At 41.5% G+C, this 13,544-nt stretch overlaps 1 protein-coding gene across 2 annotated transcripts in view; it reads left to right on the top strand.

Annotated features, from left to right (window-relative positions):
• The window catches only part of LOC132403121 (son of sevenless homolog 1), a 216,259-nt gene that overhangs the window by 191,485 nt on the left and 11,230 nt on the right, over positions 1–13,544 (top strand). For both annotated transcript variants that reach the window (XM_059986419.1, XM_059986420.1), the window contains exons 18-19: positions 1,098–1,270; positions 5,035–5,151. In XM_059986419.1, coding sequence (XP_059842402.1) covers positions 1,098–1,270; positions 5,035–5,151 — 290 coding nt within the window. The remainder of the gene's footprint in view (positions 1–1,097; positions 1,271–5,034; positions 5,152–13,544) is intronic.

Below are 13,544 nucleotides of genomic sequence, written 5' to 3'. Positions count from 1 at the left end.
CAAAATGACAGGGATGTGCTGATAGTTAATAGGCCACTGTAAAAAAAAAAAAATCTCTTGGTACTTTTAAGTAGACAAGGGGAGCTGATGGGCTTACAAGAATGAATAGGTTGTATGGCTACAAGGAATGAAGGAGGGAGGAATGGAGCTGATGAGGCTGTTCAGCTGGGAACCAACGCTGACCTAATGGCCTGAATGCCATCCTTCTGTATTGTCATAAACAAGTTATGACATTGTAACATGCAGGTATTTCATTAATCTATTCAGTTGGTCTATCTCCAGTCATACTAAAGTGTTATTCGTAGTTTGACTTGGACAATAGTATTGTACCACTGCAAAGGTTTGCTCAGCTTCAGTCATCCGTAGCAAAGTATTTGCAAAAGGGAAAGCAGGTAACGGCAGTTCTTGCATGCAACGTGACAGCTCAGTATATTAATGCGCTATAAAATCTGTGAGTTTGATGAGAAGTAACATACACCACATTGCAGAAGAGTCCTGATGAGTTAAGTTCTTAGCTCTCATTGATGTTTGCACACTCTGCCTCGGTGTTGTAGATAAGTTGAAAACTGATACAGCTATATATTGGGCTTTAAAAGGCACAAGGACAATTTTGGTGTGCCAATCCTCATCATGTTCTTGTAATACACTGTTAATTGTACTCCACCTCAACTTTTAATCCAAGATCTTACACGGGGGGGGGGGGGGCTTTTATAATTATTTAATAATTTTACTTGAATTTTAAGGTTTCTAAATATCTTTGAACATCAGAAGCTTTTAAAAACTGTTGTAAAAGAAAAAAATCAACTAGATTTTACTACCCACAAAGCCCTGTCCCAGGTTCTGTTGGCGATCAAAAGGTGTGGTGAACGTTTCAAGGTTGTGATGCCTGAGACTGTTGAACTGTGGAATTTAAAAGAGCAGTGAGGTTGACCCTTCATATTCACACATGAAGTCCATTTTGAAGGAACAGGCTGTGTCTTTATCACTGGATTAGCTGTGTTTTAAATAATCTTTGTAGTTTGATTGTTTCTAATTTTACTTGGGCATTTCAAATTAATATATTAACAAAGTAACTGGCAATTTATTTCATTATTTAGGAATATATTTGACAAACATTTTGAAGACTGAGGAAGGTAATCCTGATTTCCTGAAGAGACATGGTAGAGAATTAATAAACTTCAGTAAGAGAAGGAAGGTTGCTGAAATAACAGGAGAGATCCAGCAATACCAAAATCAGCCATACTGCTTACGAGTAGAGCAAAACATTAAGGTCAGTCCTTTTTTAGAAAGACCAAGAGGAGAGGGAAAATGCACCAATGCCTTATTTTGCAAAAATAGTTCAGTAAAGTGTTTTATTCATTGTGTTGTTTTATTCAACACTTCTTCTGTTAGAGAGAGGGAGATTTCGGACCTGACGTAATTCAGAATGCTCAAATTTATTCAACATGCTGTGATTGAATAATTATTGCTGGGAAACTTTGTCACCTCACATTTAAACAGAGCAATCTCAATGTTGGACAGCCATTTTTTTTTGTATTTCAGGCAAGAATCAACAAAAAAAAATCCCTGTGTGAGGAACTTTGGTGAAGATAGATTTTTTAAAAATTATTGCTGGAGTTAAAAAATTTACTTTACAAACAAAAAAGCAGATGATAGCAGCTATTATTCCAGTCCCATGTTTGTTTACAGCACAGACCATCATGAATTCAGATTGGAGTCATAGAGTAATAAAGCACTGAAGCAGGCCCTTTGACCAACTGGTTCATACCGACCACAGCATCCTCCATGTGCCTATTCAACTGCCATTTAAATATAATTGTATCTGCCTCAACCACTTTTTGTGACAATTAATTCCAGGTACTCACTACCCTCTGTGTAAATAAGTTACCCATCAGATGTCTTTTAGATTTCTCACCTTTTATCTTGTATCACTGCTGTCTTGTTTTGGACTCTAACCCTGGGGAAAAGCCTGCAGCCATCCACCTAGTCCAGGCAATGACTTTATAAATCTTTTTTGCACCCCCTCTAGCATGATGTCTGTTCTATAACAGTGACCAAAACTGTACACAATGCTCTAAATGTGGTCTCAACCATGACTTGTATAACTGCAACATAATATTGCTACTCCTAATCTCGGCACCCTGACTAATGATTAGTCTAGTTTGACTGCCTAAAATGCACCACCATACATTTACATAACATGAAATATGTTTGCTATTCCTCAGCCCACCTCCCTAACTCATCAAGATCTCTTTGCAATTCATTGCAAAGTGGTTCATTAGCAATAAGACCTCCTAAATTTGTATCATCAGCAAGTTTGATAATCGTGCCATGAACATTCATATTTTAATCATTTACATAAATAATGAATAACTGAAATCCCACACTGACCTCTGGAGCACCCAACAGCCCTCTAGATAGAGAATTGATCTTGAACCATTACCTATCATTGAGCCAATTCTGAATCCACCTCACAGCTCCCCCAAATCCCATGTGACCTAACCTTTATCATCCTACAATCCAGAACCTTGTCAAAGGCCATATTGAAGTCCATATAAATAACACCCACTGCCTTATCTTCATCTATCCCATTAGTTATCTCTTTGAAAATTTCCAAAAGATTCATAAGACATGACTTTGTATGCACAGAGCCTTGCTGTTTCTGCCTGATCCAAGCCTGAAGTATCCAAGTGGTAGTAGATCTTGTCCCTCAGAATTCCCTCCAGTGACTTTCCTGCAACTGAAGTCAATTTTAGCAGCCTGTAGTTCCCTGGCTTGTCCTTGCTAGCCTTCTTGAACAATGGAACAACATCAGACTTCCTCCAGTCTCTGGAACTTCACCAATGGCTAACAATGAAGCAAGTACATCTACAAGGGCTTTCTTCCCTGATTTCTCATAGGATCTGGGGATTGCACTTGGTCTGGCCTTGGGTATTTGCCTACTTTAATGCACTTCAAGGTTGTAAATACCTTCTTCCTTATAAGACCTCACTAATTATTACCTTCATTTATTTGGCATCCATGATATTCTCCTCAGTAAACACAGAGAAGAAACAGACCAGTGGCTTCACACATAGGCAGCCATGATAGTATATAAGAGGGCCCAGTGTCTCCCTAGTCACACTTTTACTGTTAATATAACCGGAGAACCTCCAAGGATTATCTTTAACCCCGCATGCCAAATACATCTCATACCCTCCTTTTGCCCTCCTGATTTCTTTATTAATCCTGGCTTTAAATTGTTTATACCCGGCGAGGGATTCATTCATACCCAGCTGCCTAACTGTGATATAGGCTTCCTTATTCGTCCTTACCAGAGCCTTGACATTTCTTATTGAACAAGGTGCCTTAAACTTGTTATGTCTACCTTTTCACCCTAACCCCCGGACTCTTGATATGATCCTATTAAAAGCCTCCCTCTTGCCAACTGTTCTTTGCCTTTACATAGTCACCAGTCAACCCCAGTTAGACCCCTCAAAGTTGGCCTTTCTTCACCGTCTTTAAACTGTGGATCTTTTCTATCTTTTTCCATAACTTTTTAAAACTAATAGAATTGTGGTCACTGGATTAAAGTGCTCCCTAGCTACCACTTCAGTTATTTGGCCTGCCTCATTCCCCAAGAAGAAGGTCCAGTTCCTCATCTTAGGGAATGAGGCAGACTGAATAACTGAAATCCCAGCACTGACCTCTGGAGCACCCGACAGTCCTCCAGTTAGAGAATTGACCTTTGACCATCACCTAGCATCAAGCCAGTTCTGAATCCAACTCGCAGCTCCCCCTGAATCCCAGGTGACCTAACCTTCAAGATCATCGTACCATAAATTGCATGAGGGTGTTGTTCAGAGGGACTGAATTAAACTGAAATAATATAAGTCCTGACGCTTATCCCTGTAAATGGCTTAAGTGCCACACCTGCCCATACACCTCTTCCTTTGCCTCCATTCAGGGCCACAGGCAGTCCTTCCAGATGAGACACCACTTCACCTGCAAATCTACTGAGGTTGTCTGTTGTGTCCGGTACTCCCAATGTGACCTCCTTTACATTAGTGAGAACCATAGTACAATTGGGGGACCATCAAACACCTCCACAATTGGGACTCCCCAGTGACCAAACATTTTAATTTGCATTCCTGTTCCAGTATGTCAATCCATGACCTCCTCTAGTGCCAAGATAAGGCCACCCTCAGGGTGGAGTAGCAACATCTTATATTCCGTCTGGGTAGCCTCCAACGTGATGGCATGAATATCTATTTCTCCTTCCAGTAAACAAGTTCCCCCATCCCATTCCACATTCTGACCTTCTACCTCTTTTCACCTGCCTATTACTACCCTCTGGGTTCCCTCCTCCTGCTTCTCCTATGGGCCACTCTCCTCTCCTATCAAATTCCTTCTCCAACCCTTGACCTTTCCTACCTACCTGGCTTCACCTACCACCTTCCAGCTAGCCTCATTTTCTTCCCCTACCTTTTTATTCTGGCACCTTTCCCCTTCCATCTCATGTCTGAAGAAGGGCTCAGGAAGCTTCCATAGGTGCTGCTTGACTTGCTGAGTTCCTCCAGCATTTTGTGTGTGTTGCTTTGCATTTCCAGCATTGCACGCTTTCTCATGTTTATATAGTTTTATTGTCTAAATTGTACATCAGAAATTATGTTAAGATATACACTTGGAGAAGAGCCATGTCTGTCTGAAACTGATATTTGGTAAAAATACTGGAACCAATCATACAGAATGTTTAGTTCTTTATAAATTTCTAAATCAAATCTAAGAGATTGTGTAACTTTTAAATAAAGGTTAGCTTCATTGTTTTCCTAATATTTTCATTAATCCAGATCAGTCATTTTTCTTTTATTTGAGAGAGATGCATAGAGATAAGATTTGAGGGAGGTGAGGGGAAAATAAAAAATGTTCAGCCCAGGTTCAGTTGCCAAAAGGTCTGTTCATTCTGTATGATTACAAAACACATCAACTGCAATTTTGGACAGATACCTACATTTCCATTTGTACAGTATTTCATATTTCCATTTCTTTTAACAGAAGTTTTTTGAAAATTTAAATCCAATGGGAAACATATTAGAGAAAGAATTTACAGATTACTTGTTCAATAAGTCTTTGGAAATAGAGCCTCGGAATGCCAAGTCTTTACCTAGATTTGTAAGTATTTGTTTTTATCTTTTAAATGCATATTAACAGTGATTCGTTATTGGGAATGCTGAATGTGATCTGGATGTGTCCCAGGAGGATCTATATTTGAGCACTCTTGTGATAAAGTAGCTCTTTTCTAGCCACCAATGAACTAATACACCTTTAAATTAAACCCTTTATTTCTTTTATCTTTCTGGGACTCACTTTGTCTCAGTCACAACTGGATTCTCTTCTCTTACTCAGGAACAAGTTCACTGATTTCATCAGAATCAGGTTTATTATCACTGTTTGGTATGTCATGAAATTCATTGTTTTTCAGTAGTACACGGCAGACGTAAAGTTACTATAAAATACAAAATAAATAAAATAGTATAAAATGGGAATAATAGCAGTGGTGCTGCATTTCTTCAAACAAATTTGAGCATATCCTGGATCTTGACTTCTGTCTGTCATTGGCTTCTCGAGAGAGCTCAGAATCTGGTCTCAGGCATGCAAGGGATTTACTGTAGCTGTTAAATGGAGGCAATGGAGTGTTGGTCCTGGATAGAATATTGATGTTGGTTTATTTACCTTTCAAGTGAATTTGGTGGATTTTATGGAGACTGCCTTTCTGGTATACTTCTAGTGCCTGCTGCAGGAAGTCAAGATTTTGGAAGCAAAGTGAAGTGCAAGGATTACTGCTGTCCAGCAGACCATAATTCTTATGTCGGTGTTGAAGTCTTCAAATCAAGCAAAGGCTCTACGAGTGCATTGAATTTGTCCAATGTCCATCAATTTTGTCATCAATTTCCATCATTAGAAGAGGAGCCTCTTGAGATATGGAGCATGGTCCACATGTTCCAGGGTCTCTCCATGAATCTCAGTTGTCAGAGGAAGTTAGTAGACTATTTTTGACTTGTGTATATTAAAAGTAAGGGCCATCCACTCAAACCACTGTAAGTGAATCAATGAGGGGTTAAAGCTTAGTCTCTGCATCTGTTCAAATGCAGGTATCAACAACATACTGCAGCTCAGGTTTGAACAGCAGTCTTGTTTGTCAGTGGTCTTCACTGACTTGGTTCTGTTAGAGTGTCGTTGGTTAGAATCTTGGCTTGTATATACTATCAGTGAACAAAAATAAGGATGCAGTTTTCTGAGAGCAGCCAAATTTGAAGAAAATGCTGATAGAGTTAAAACTTTTGAAACAGTCTAGAAAAGGCTGTGTATAAAGGCTGGTACTACTCTCTCTTTTTTTGCTTGAGTTTGTGCTTATGTTTATGCAAATCACCTTCTTTGTGCCTCTAGATGGGTGAGGAATAATGGTCAGAAGGTGGCTAGTGTAAAGAACAAAGTGGTGGGTTCATTTTCTGAAATGGCAAACCAGAAGAAGAACCATGAGGGATTCAGTGAGCTTAGCCATCAAGAGTAAGCTAGCCTGCTGTCTCAGCAGTTCCCAGTGCAGAATTGGTAAATGCTTCAGCTCAATGTAACATGTATTCATCTTGATACAGTGGTCAGTACAGTAACTCTAACCCTGGAAGTTTCAGAACAGCCCAACAAGAACTTCTATTCAGACCTTAAAAAAATCTTTGTTTACATCTCAGACAAACTGATCTTCCTTACCAGATTGGGAAGGGGTGCAACTCTGGAAGAGTTGCATTCAAAGATTCTTTCTCTTGACAAACTGCTTGGAGCACTGCCCTGTCATAACAATACCCTATGTTATCAGAGGAACAAGTGCAAGCAGCACTTTTCCCTATCCCCTATTCCCTCTAATCCAAATGCTGTTATAGTATGTAATCTGAACAAATTTCATACTGCAGCTCAGTTCTCCCATTACTTGTAAGTACATATCACCAGGCTCAATGACAGCTTCTATCCTTCACGATGTTATACCATTGAACAGTCCCCTAGTATAAGAAGGTCTCTCGACCAAACAATCTACCCTGTTATGGCCTTGCACCTTGCTGCCCGTCTGTAGTGCCATTTCTCTGTAACTGTACAAATTATTCTGCATCCTGTTACAGTTTTTCATTCTACCTCAATACATATGACAGTACTAACCCCTATTGACATCAGTGGACCTGGGGTTGAGGGAGTAAACAGCTTAAAGTTTCTCGGCATCCACATCACCAAGGACCTCACCTGGTCTGTGTACACCATCTGTGCAGTGAAAAAGGCACAACAGCGCCTCTTTCACCGCAGACGGTTGAGGAAGATTGGTCTGGGCCCCCAAATCCTAAGAACTTTCTACAAGGGCACAAATGAGAGCATCTGGACTGGCTACACCACTGCCTGGTTTGGGAACTGTACCTCCCTTAATCACAGGATTTTGCAGAGAATGGTGCGGACAGCCCAGTGCATCTGTAATTGTGAACTTACAATAATTCAGGGCATTTACAAAAACAGGTGTGAAAAAAGGGCCCTAAGTATCATTGGGGACCCAGGTCACCTCGACCACAATGTATTCCAGGTGCTACCATCAAGATATGGTACCACAGCATAAAAGCCAGGACCAATAGGCTCTGGGACAGCTTCTTCCACCAGGCCATCAGAATGATTAACTCAAGCGGATTTGAGTGTATTTCTATGTTACATTGACTGTTCTAATTATTATAAATTACTTTGATTGCACATTTAGATGGAGATGTAACGTAAAGATTTTTGCTCCTTGTGTTTGTGAAGGGTGTAAGAAATAAAGTCAATTCAGTTCAATTCAATTTACCATATTATCCACATTTCTGAGTTATCAACACGAGCTCGACTGACCACTGTGGAATCTGCCCTACTTGTTTCCATCAACCTGCCTACAAAGCATCTCCAGAAGGAAATTGACATCAAAGCTGTCACAAACCGCAGTACGAGAGCGCTTCACAGAGCCACAGAAACTACCTATAAAATCACAGCTTGAGTAGCTGCAAAATTTAAACTGCTTGGAGGCTGCCCAAAAGTTTTTAATAATTGGCTTCTGAAAAGAGACTTTTGATTTCTTATAAATTGGACATTGTATGTCAGCCAGATGATCTTCACAGGACCTAAGGACACGGCCAGGGATACCATCCAGGCCAGATGCTTTCCACAGGTTAACTCTCCAGAAGACTGATCTGATGACTGCAAAGGTGATTGTGAGTTCAGGTGCACTGAAGGCTGTCAAGATGGGGAATGACATACCAATTCCCTTGTCAAAAAGTGCATAGAATGGATTAAGTTCATTGGGAAAGGATGTGCTATTGTCAGCAATGCTGCCCAACTTTGCTTTGTAGCTCAGTAGAGCATTCAAGTCGTGCCACAACTGATGTCTGTTCTGAGGCTCTATTTTGTCTCTTAACATCTCTTTTAGCTTCTCAGAGGTCATGTCTTGATTTCTTGTAAGGGTCAGAGTCAACTGATTTTAATGCTGTAGAGCTGGGCTTCAGCAGGGAGTGAATCACCTGGTTCATCTTGTCATTTTAGCTTGGGGAACACACTTGCTGATAAAGTCTGTGATAAACTTAAATTTGTGCTCAAGTTATCTAGAAATTAAGTAACACAGAATCATAGAACAGACAGACAGACAAACTTTATTGATCCCGAGGGAAATTGGATTTCATTACAGCTGTACCAACCAAGAATAGTGAAGAAATATAGCAATATAAAACCATAAATAATTAAATAATAAGTTAATCATGCCAAGTGCAAATAAGTCCAGAACCAGCCTATTGGCTTAGGGTGTCTGACTCTCCGAGGGAGGAGTTGTAAGTTTGATGGCCACATGTAGGAATGACTTCCTATGACGCTCAGTGTTACATCTTGGTGGAATGAATCTCTGGCTGAATGTACTCCTGTGCCTAACCAGTACATTATGGAGTGGATGGGAGTCATTGTCCAAGATGGCATGCAACTTGGACAGCATCCTCTTTTCAGACACCACTGTCAGAGAGTCCAGTTCCACCCCCCACAACATCACTGGCCTTACAAATGAGTTTAATTCTGTTGGTGTCTGCTACCCTCACCCTGCTGCCCCAGCACACAACAGCAAACATGATAGCACTGACCACCACAGCCTCGTAGAACACCCTCAGCATCAGTCTGTCATAGAAACAGGCCCTTTGGCACATCTAGACTGTGCTAAACCATTTAAACTGCATACTGTCATTAACCTGCCCCTGGACCATATCCCTCCATACCCCTACCATCCATGTACCTATCCAAACTTCTCTGAAATGTTGAAATTGAGCTTGCATGCACCACTAGGTTGGCTGCTCATTCCACACGCTCATGACCCTCCAAGTGAAGAAGTTTCCCCTTGTGTTCCCCTTAAAAGTTTCACATTTCACTCTTAAGCCATGACCTCTGGTTGTAGCCCCACCCAACCTCAGTTGGAAAAGCCTGCTTGCATTTACCCCATCTATACCCCCCTCATAATTTTGAATATCACTATCAAATCTCCCTTCAATCTTCAACGTTCTAATTCTAACCTATTCAAACTCAGGTTCTCCAGTTCTGGCCATATCCTTGTAGATTTTCTCTGTACTCTTTCAACCTTTTTTACATCTTTCTTGTAGGTCAGTGACCAAAACTGCACACAATACTCTATATTGGGCCTCACCAATGTCTTATACAACTTAGACATAACATTCCATCTCCTGTACTCAATATGTGATTTATGAAGGCCTATATGCCAAAAGCTTTCGTTATGGCCCTATCTACCTGTGACTCAATGAATTATGGACCTGTATTCTCAGATCCCTTTGATCACACTCTTCAGTGCCCTACTGTTCACTGTGTAAGGCTGCCCAGGTTGGTCCTACCAAAGTGAAATACCTCGCACTTGTCTGCATTAAATTCCATCTGCCATTTCTCAGTCCATTTTCCTGCTAGCTCATATCCTGTTGCAACCTCTGATAGTCTTTCTTGCTGTCCACTACACCCCCAATCTTGGTATCATCTGCAGATTTGCTGATCCAGTTAACCATACTATTATCCTGATCAACATTCCCTCTAAGGTGTGCACATGCATACACATCTTTTGCTACTATCACACAAAGGAATTGCACAAAGAAATTGCGTCATGATGGACTTTAGGACCCGGGGGAGCCAGGGAGCTCAAGAATCTCTACCTGTGGCTGCTGCTGAGTCCTGAATCAGTAGAAAGTCAGTGTAAATATAAATTTGCAGAGAATGAAATAACACGATTTGAGAGTTATTGATCCATTAATTTTAATCGTTAACAGCATCATTAACAGAACAGAAATACTACGGATTCAGTAGCAGCCGTGGGTGGCAGTTCCTGAGCTCCCTGGTTCTACCTGATCCGAAAGTCCATCCTCAAAACACAAATTCTTTGTGCAATTCCTTTGTGTGCTGGTAGCTAAAGATGTGCACGTGGCAAACACCTTAAAGAGAACATTGATCTAGATTGTTGATATAAATGACGAACAACAGCAGACCCAGCACCAATCCCTGTGGCACTCCACGTATCACACACCTCCAGTCGGAGTTAATCATCTACTACCACTCTCCAGCTTCTCCTCACAAAGCCAATGTCTAATCCAATTGACTACCTGACCTTAAATGTCTTGCTAAAGTCCATGTTGACAACATCCACTGCCTTGTCCTCATCAACTTTCCTGGTAACTTTCTCAAAAAAAACTGCAAGATAGGTTAGGCATAGCCTACTGCACACAAAGCCATGTTGACTAACCCTAATCAGTCCGTGTCTATCCAAATACTCATATATCTGGTCCCTTAGAATACCTTCCAATAAGTTTCTCACTACTGATGTCAGACTCACCAGCCTATAATTTCCTGGTTTATTTTTAGAGTCTTTCTTAAGCAACAGAACAACATTAGTTATACTCCAATCCTCTGGTACTTCACCTGTTGCTAAGGATGATTTAAATATCACTGCTAGTGCCCCGGTAATTTCATCACTTGTCTGCCATAGGGCCCAAGGAAACATCTTGTCAAGCCTTGGGGATTTATCCACCCTAATTGTCTCAAGATGGCAAACACCTTCTCCACTGTAATCAGTGGACCTTTCTGCTGCCTCATTTCTATAAATGCTGTGTCTGTCTCCTGAGTCAATACAGATGCAAAAAAATCCATTTAAGATCTCCCCACCTCTTTTGGCTCCATGCATAGATTACCATTCTGATCTTCCAGAGGACAAATTTTTGTCCCTCGCAATCCTTTTGCTCTTAACATATCTGCAGAAGTCTTTTGGATTCTCCTTCACCTTGTCTACTAGGGCAACCTCATGCTGCCTTTTAGCCCTCCTGATTTCTTTTTTAAATGTTCTCTTGCATTCCTTATAGTCATTTGTTCCTACCTGCTATGCACCACCTTTTTTTTCTTAGCAAGGCCTCAATATCTCTTGAATACCAAGGTTCCCTACACCTGTTTTCTTTACCTTTTACTCTGACAGGCACATACAAGCTTTGTACTCTCAAAATTTCACTTTTGAAGGGGTCCCACTTACCAAGCACATCTTTGCCAGAAAACAACCTGTCCCAATCCACACTTGCCAGATCCTTTCCGATACCATCAAATTGGCTTTCCCCAATTTAGAATTCCCCAACAGTGTGCAATCTCTATAAGTTTGTTCCTCTAAATCCCCCAGACTGTTGGATGGTTTATAATACAGCCTGATTAGTGTGGTCATACCTTTCTTATGAGCACAAAGATGAGAAAACCTGCAGATACAGGTAGTCCCCGAGTTACGAACGTCCGACTTAAGGGCAACTCATACTTACGAACTAAGGAAGGAGAACGCCGTCCGCCATTTTAAGTCAGATCATGACGGCGTCCACCATTTTGTCAGATCGCGACGCCATCCGCCATATTAAGTCATTGCAGTTGACACTGTGTTGAGTGTTTAACTTTGTATTTGGCTTAAATTTTTCTTAGTAAGATTCACCCTGACCCAACGCCCCCCCCCCCCTCGTTCCAGTGGGCTGGTGGTGCAACAACAGAGGTTCCCAAGTTCAATTTAGAGATAGACTGCGCCCGTGCTGGGTTGGTGTCAATCCAGTGACTCCCATACCATCTGTGCCAGGTTGATGTCGAGCTTGCAACTCGACCTCGTTAAAAAAAGCACTGCAACCTCCAGTTTAAATTCCCATGTGGAATATTGTGGAGGATCAAATACCCAAACCCAACACAGCCCCCACTTGTCTCATTTACCTGTCTGAGTGCGGTAGAGTTTAGGACCCAGGGAATTCAGTGCGGTGGTCCGTAGGACCCAGCGGACCTCAGGAGCCGGCACAGCTCGGGACCTGCCACCCGCAGTGTTTCTGTTCCATTGATGGGAAGTGATCACGATTGAAAATAAAGTGGAAATAATAAAGCGTTTGGAAAGAGGTGAAACACCATCGGTTATTGGAAAAGCGTTGGGCTACAGTGGGTCAACGATTGGAACAATTTTAAAGGATAACGGATAAAGTGAGAATAATGGAGCATGTGAAAGGCCCTGCCTCAATGAAAGCTACAGTTATTACTAAGCAAAGCAGTGGTTTAATTATTGGAATACATACATTTCATAAGTGTTTTATATGCATAGGAAGGTAAAATATATACTGTATACTAAGACAAACATTTGACTAACTGACGCTAAATAACATCCGATGTACCTGTTCTGACTCACGTACAAATTTGACTTAAAGACGGACTCAGGAACGGAATTCGTACATAACCCGGGGACTGCCTGGAAATCAAAGCAACACACCCGAATGCTGGAGGAACTCAGTGGGCCAGGCAGTATCTATGGAAAAGTGGAAATAGTCGACATTTCGGGCTGAAACTCTTTATCAGGACTGGAGAAAAAAGATGAGAAGTTAGAGCAAGAAAGTGTGCAGAGTGTGCAGAGGAAGAAGTACAAGTTGGTATGTTATAGGTGAAATCAGGAGAGGGGGAGAGATGAAGTAAAGGGCTGGGATGTTTATAGGTGAAAGAATAAAGAGTTGGAGAAGTGAGTATCTGATGGGTGAAGGTAGAAGATCATGGAAGAAAGGGAAGGGGGAGGAGCACCAGAGCGAGGTGATGGGCAGCTAAGGAGATATGGTGAGAAAGGGAAACTGGAATGGTGAAGGTAGGGGGGCATTTACCAGAAGTTCAAGAGATCAATGTTCATGCCGTCAAGCTGGAGGCTACCCAGACAAAATACAAGCTGTTGCTCCTCCAACCTGAGTGTGACCTCTTTGCAGCAGTAGAGGAGGCCATGGACTCTGACATGTCTGAATAGGAATGGGACGTAGAATTGAAATGGGTGGCTATATGGAAGTCCTGATTTTTCTGGAGGACAGAGTGTAGATGTTCAGCAAAGTGGTCTCCCAATCTGCACTGGGTCTCACCGATAAACAGGAGGCCACATCAGGAGGAGTGGATACATTAGATGACTGCAACAGACTCACAGATGAAGTGTCGACTCACCTGGAAGGACTGTT

The sequence above is a fragment of the Hypanus sabinus genome, chromosome 12 (genome assembly GCF_030144855.1).
Source record: "Hypanus sabinus isolate sHypSab1 chromosome 12, sHypSab1.hap1, whole genome shotgun sequence".
Lineage (NCBI taxonomy): Eukaryota > Metazoa > Chordata > Chondrichthyes > Myliobatiformes > Dasyatidae > Hypanus > Hypanus sabinus.
The sequence above is the reverse complement of the archived record's forward strand: the minus strand, read 5'-3'. Positions and strand labels throughout refer to the sequence as shown.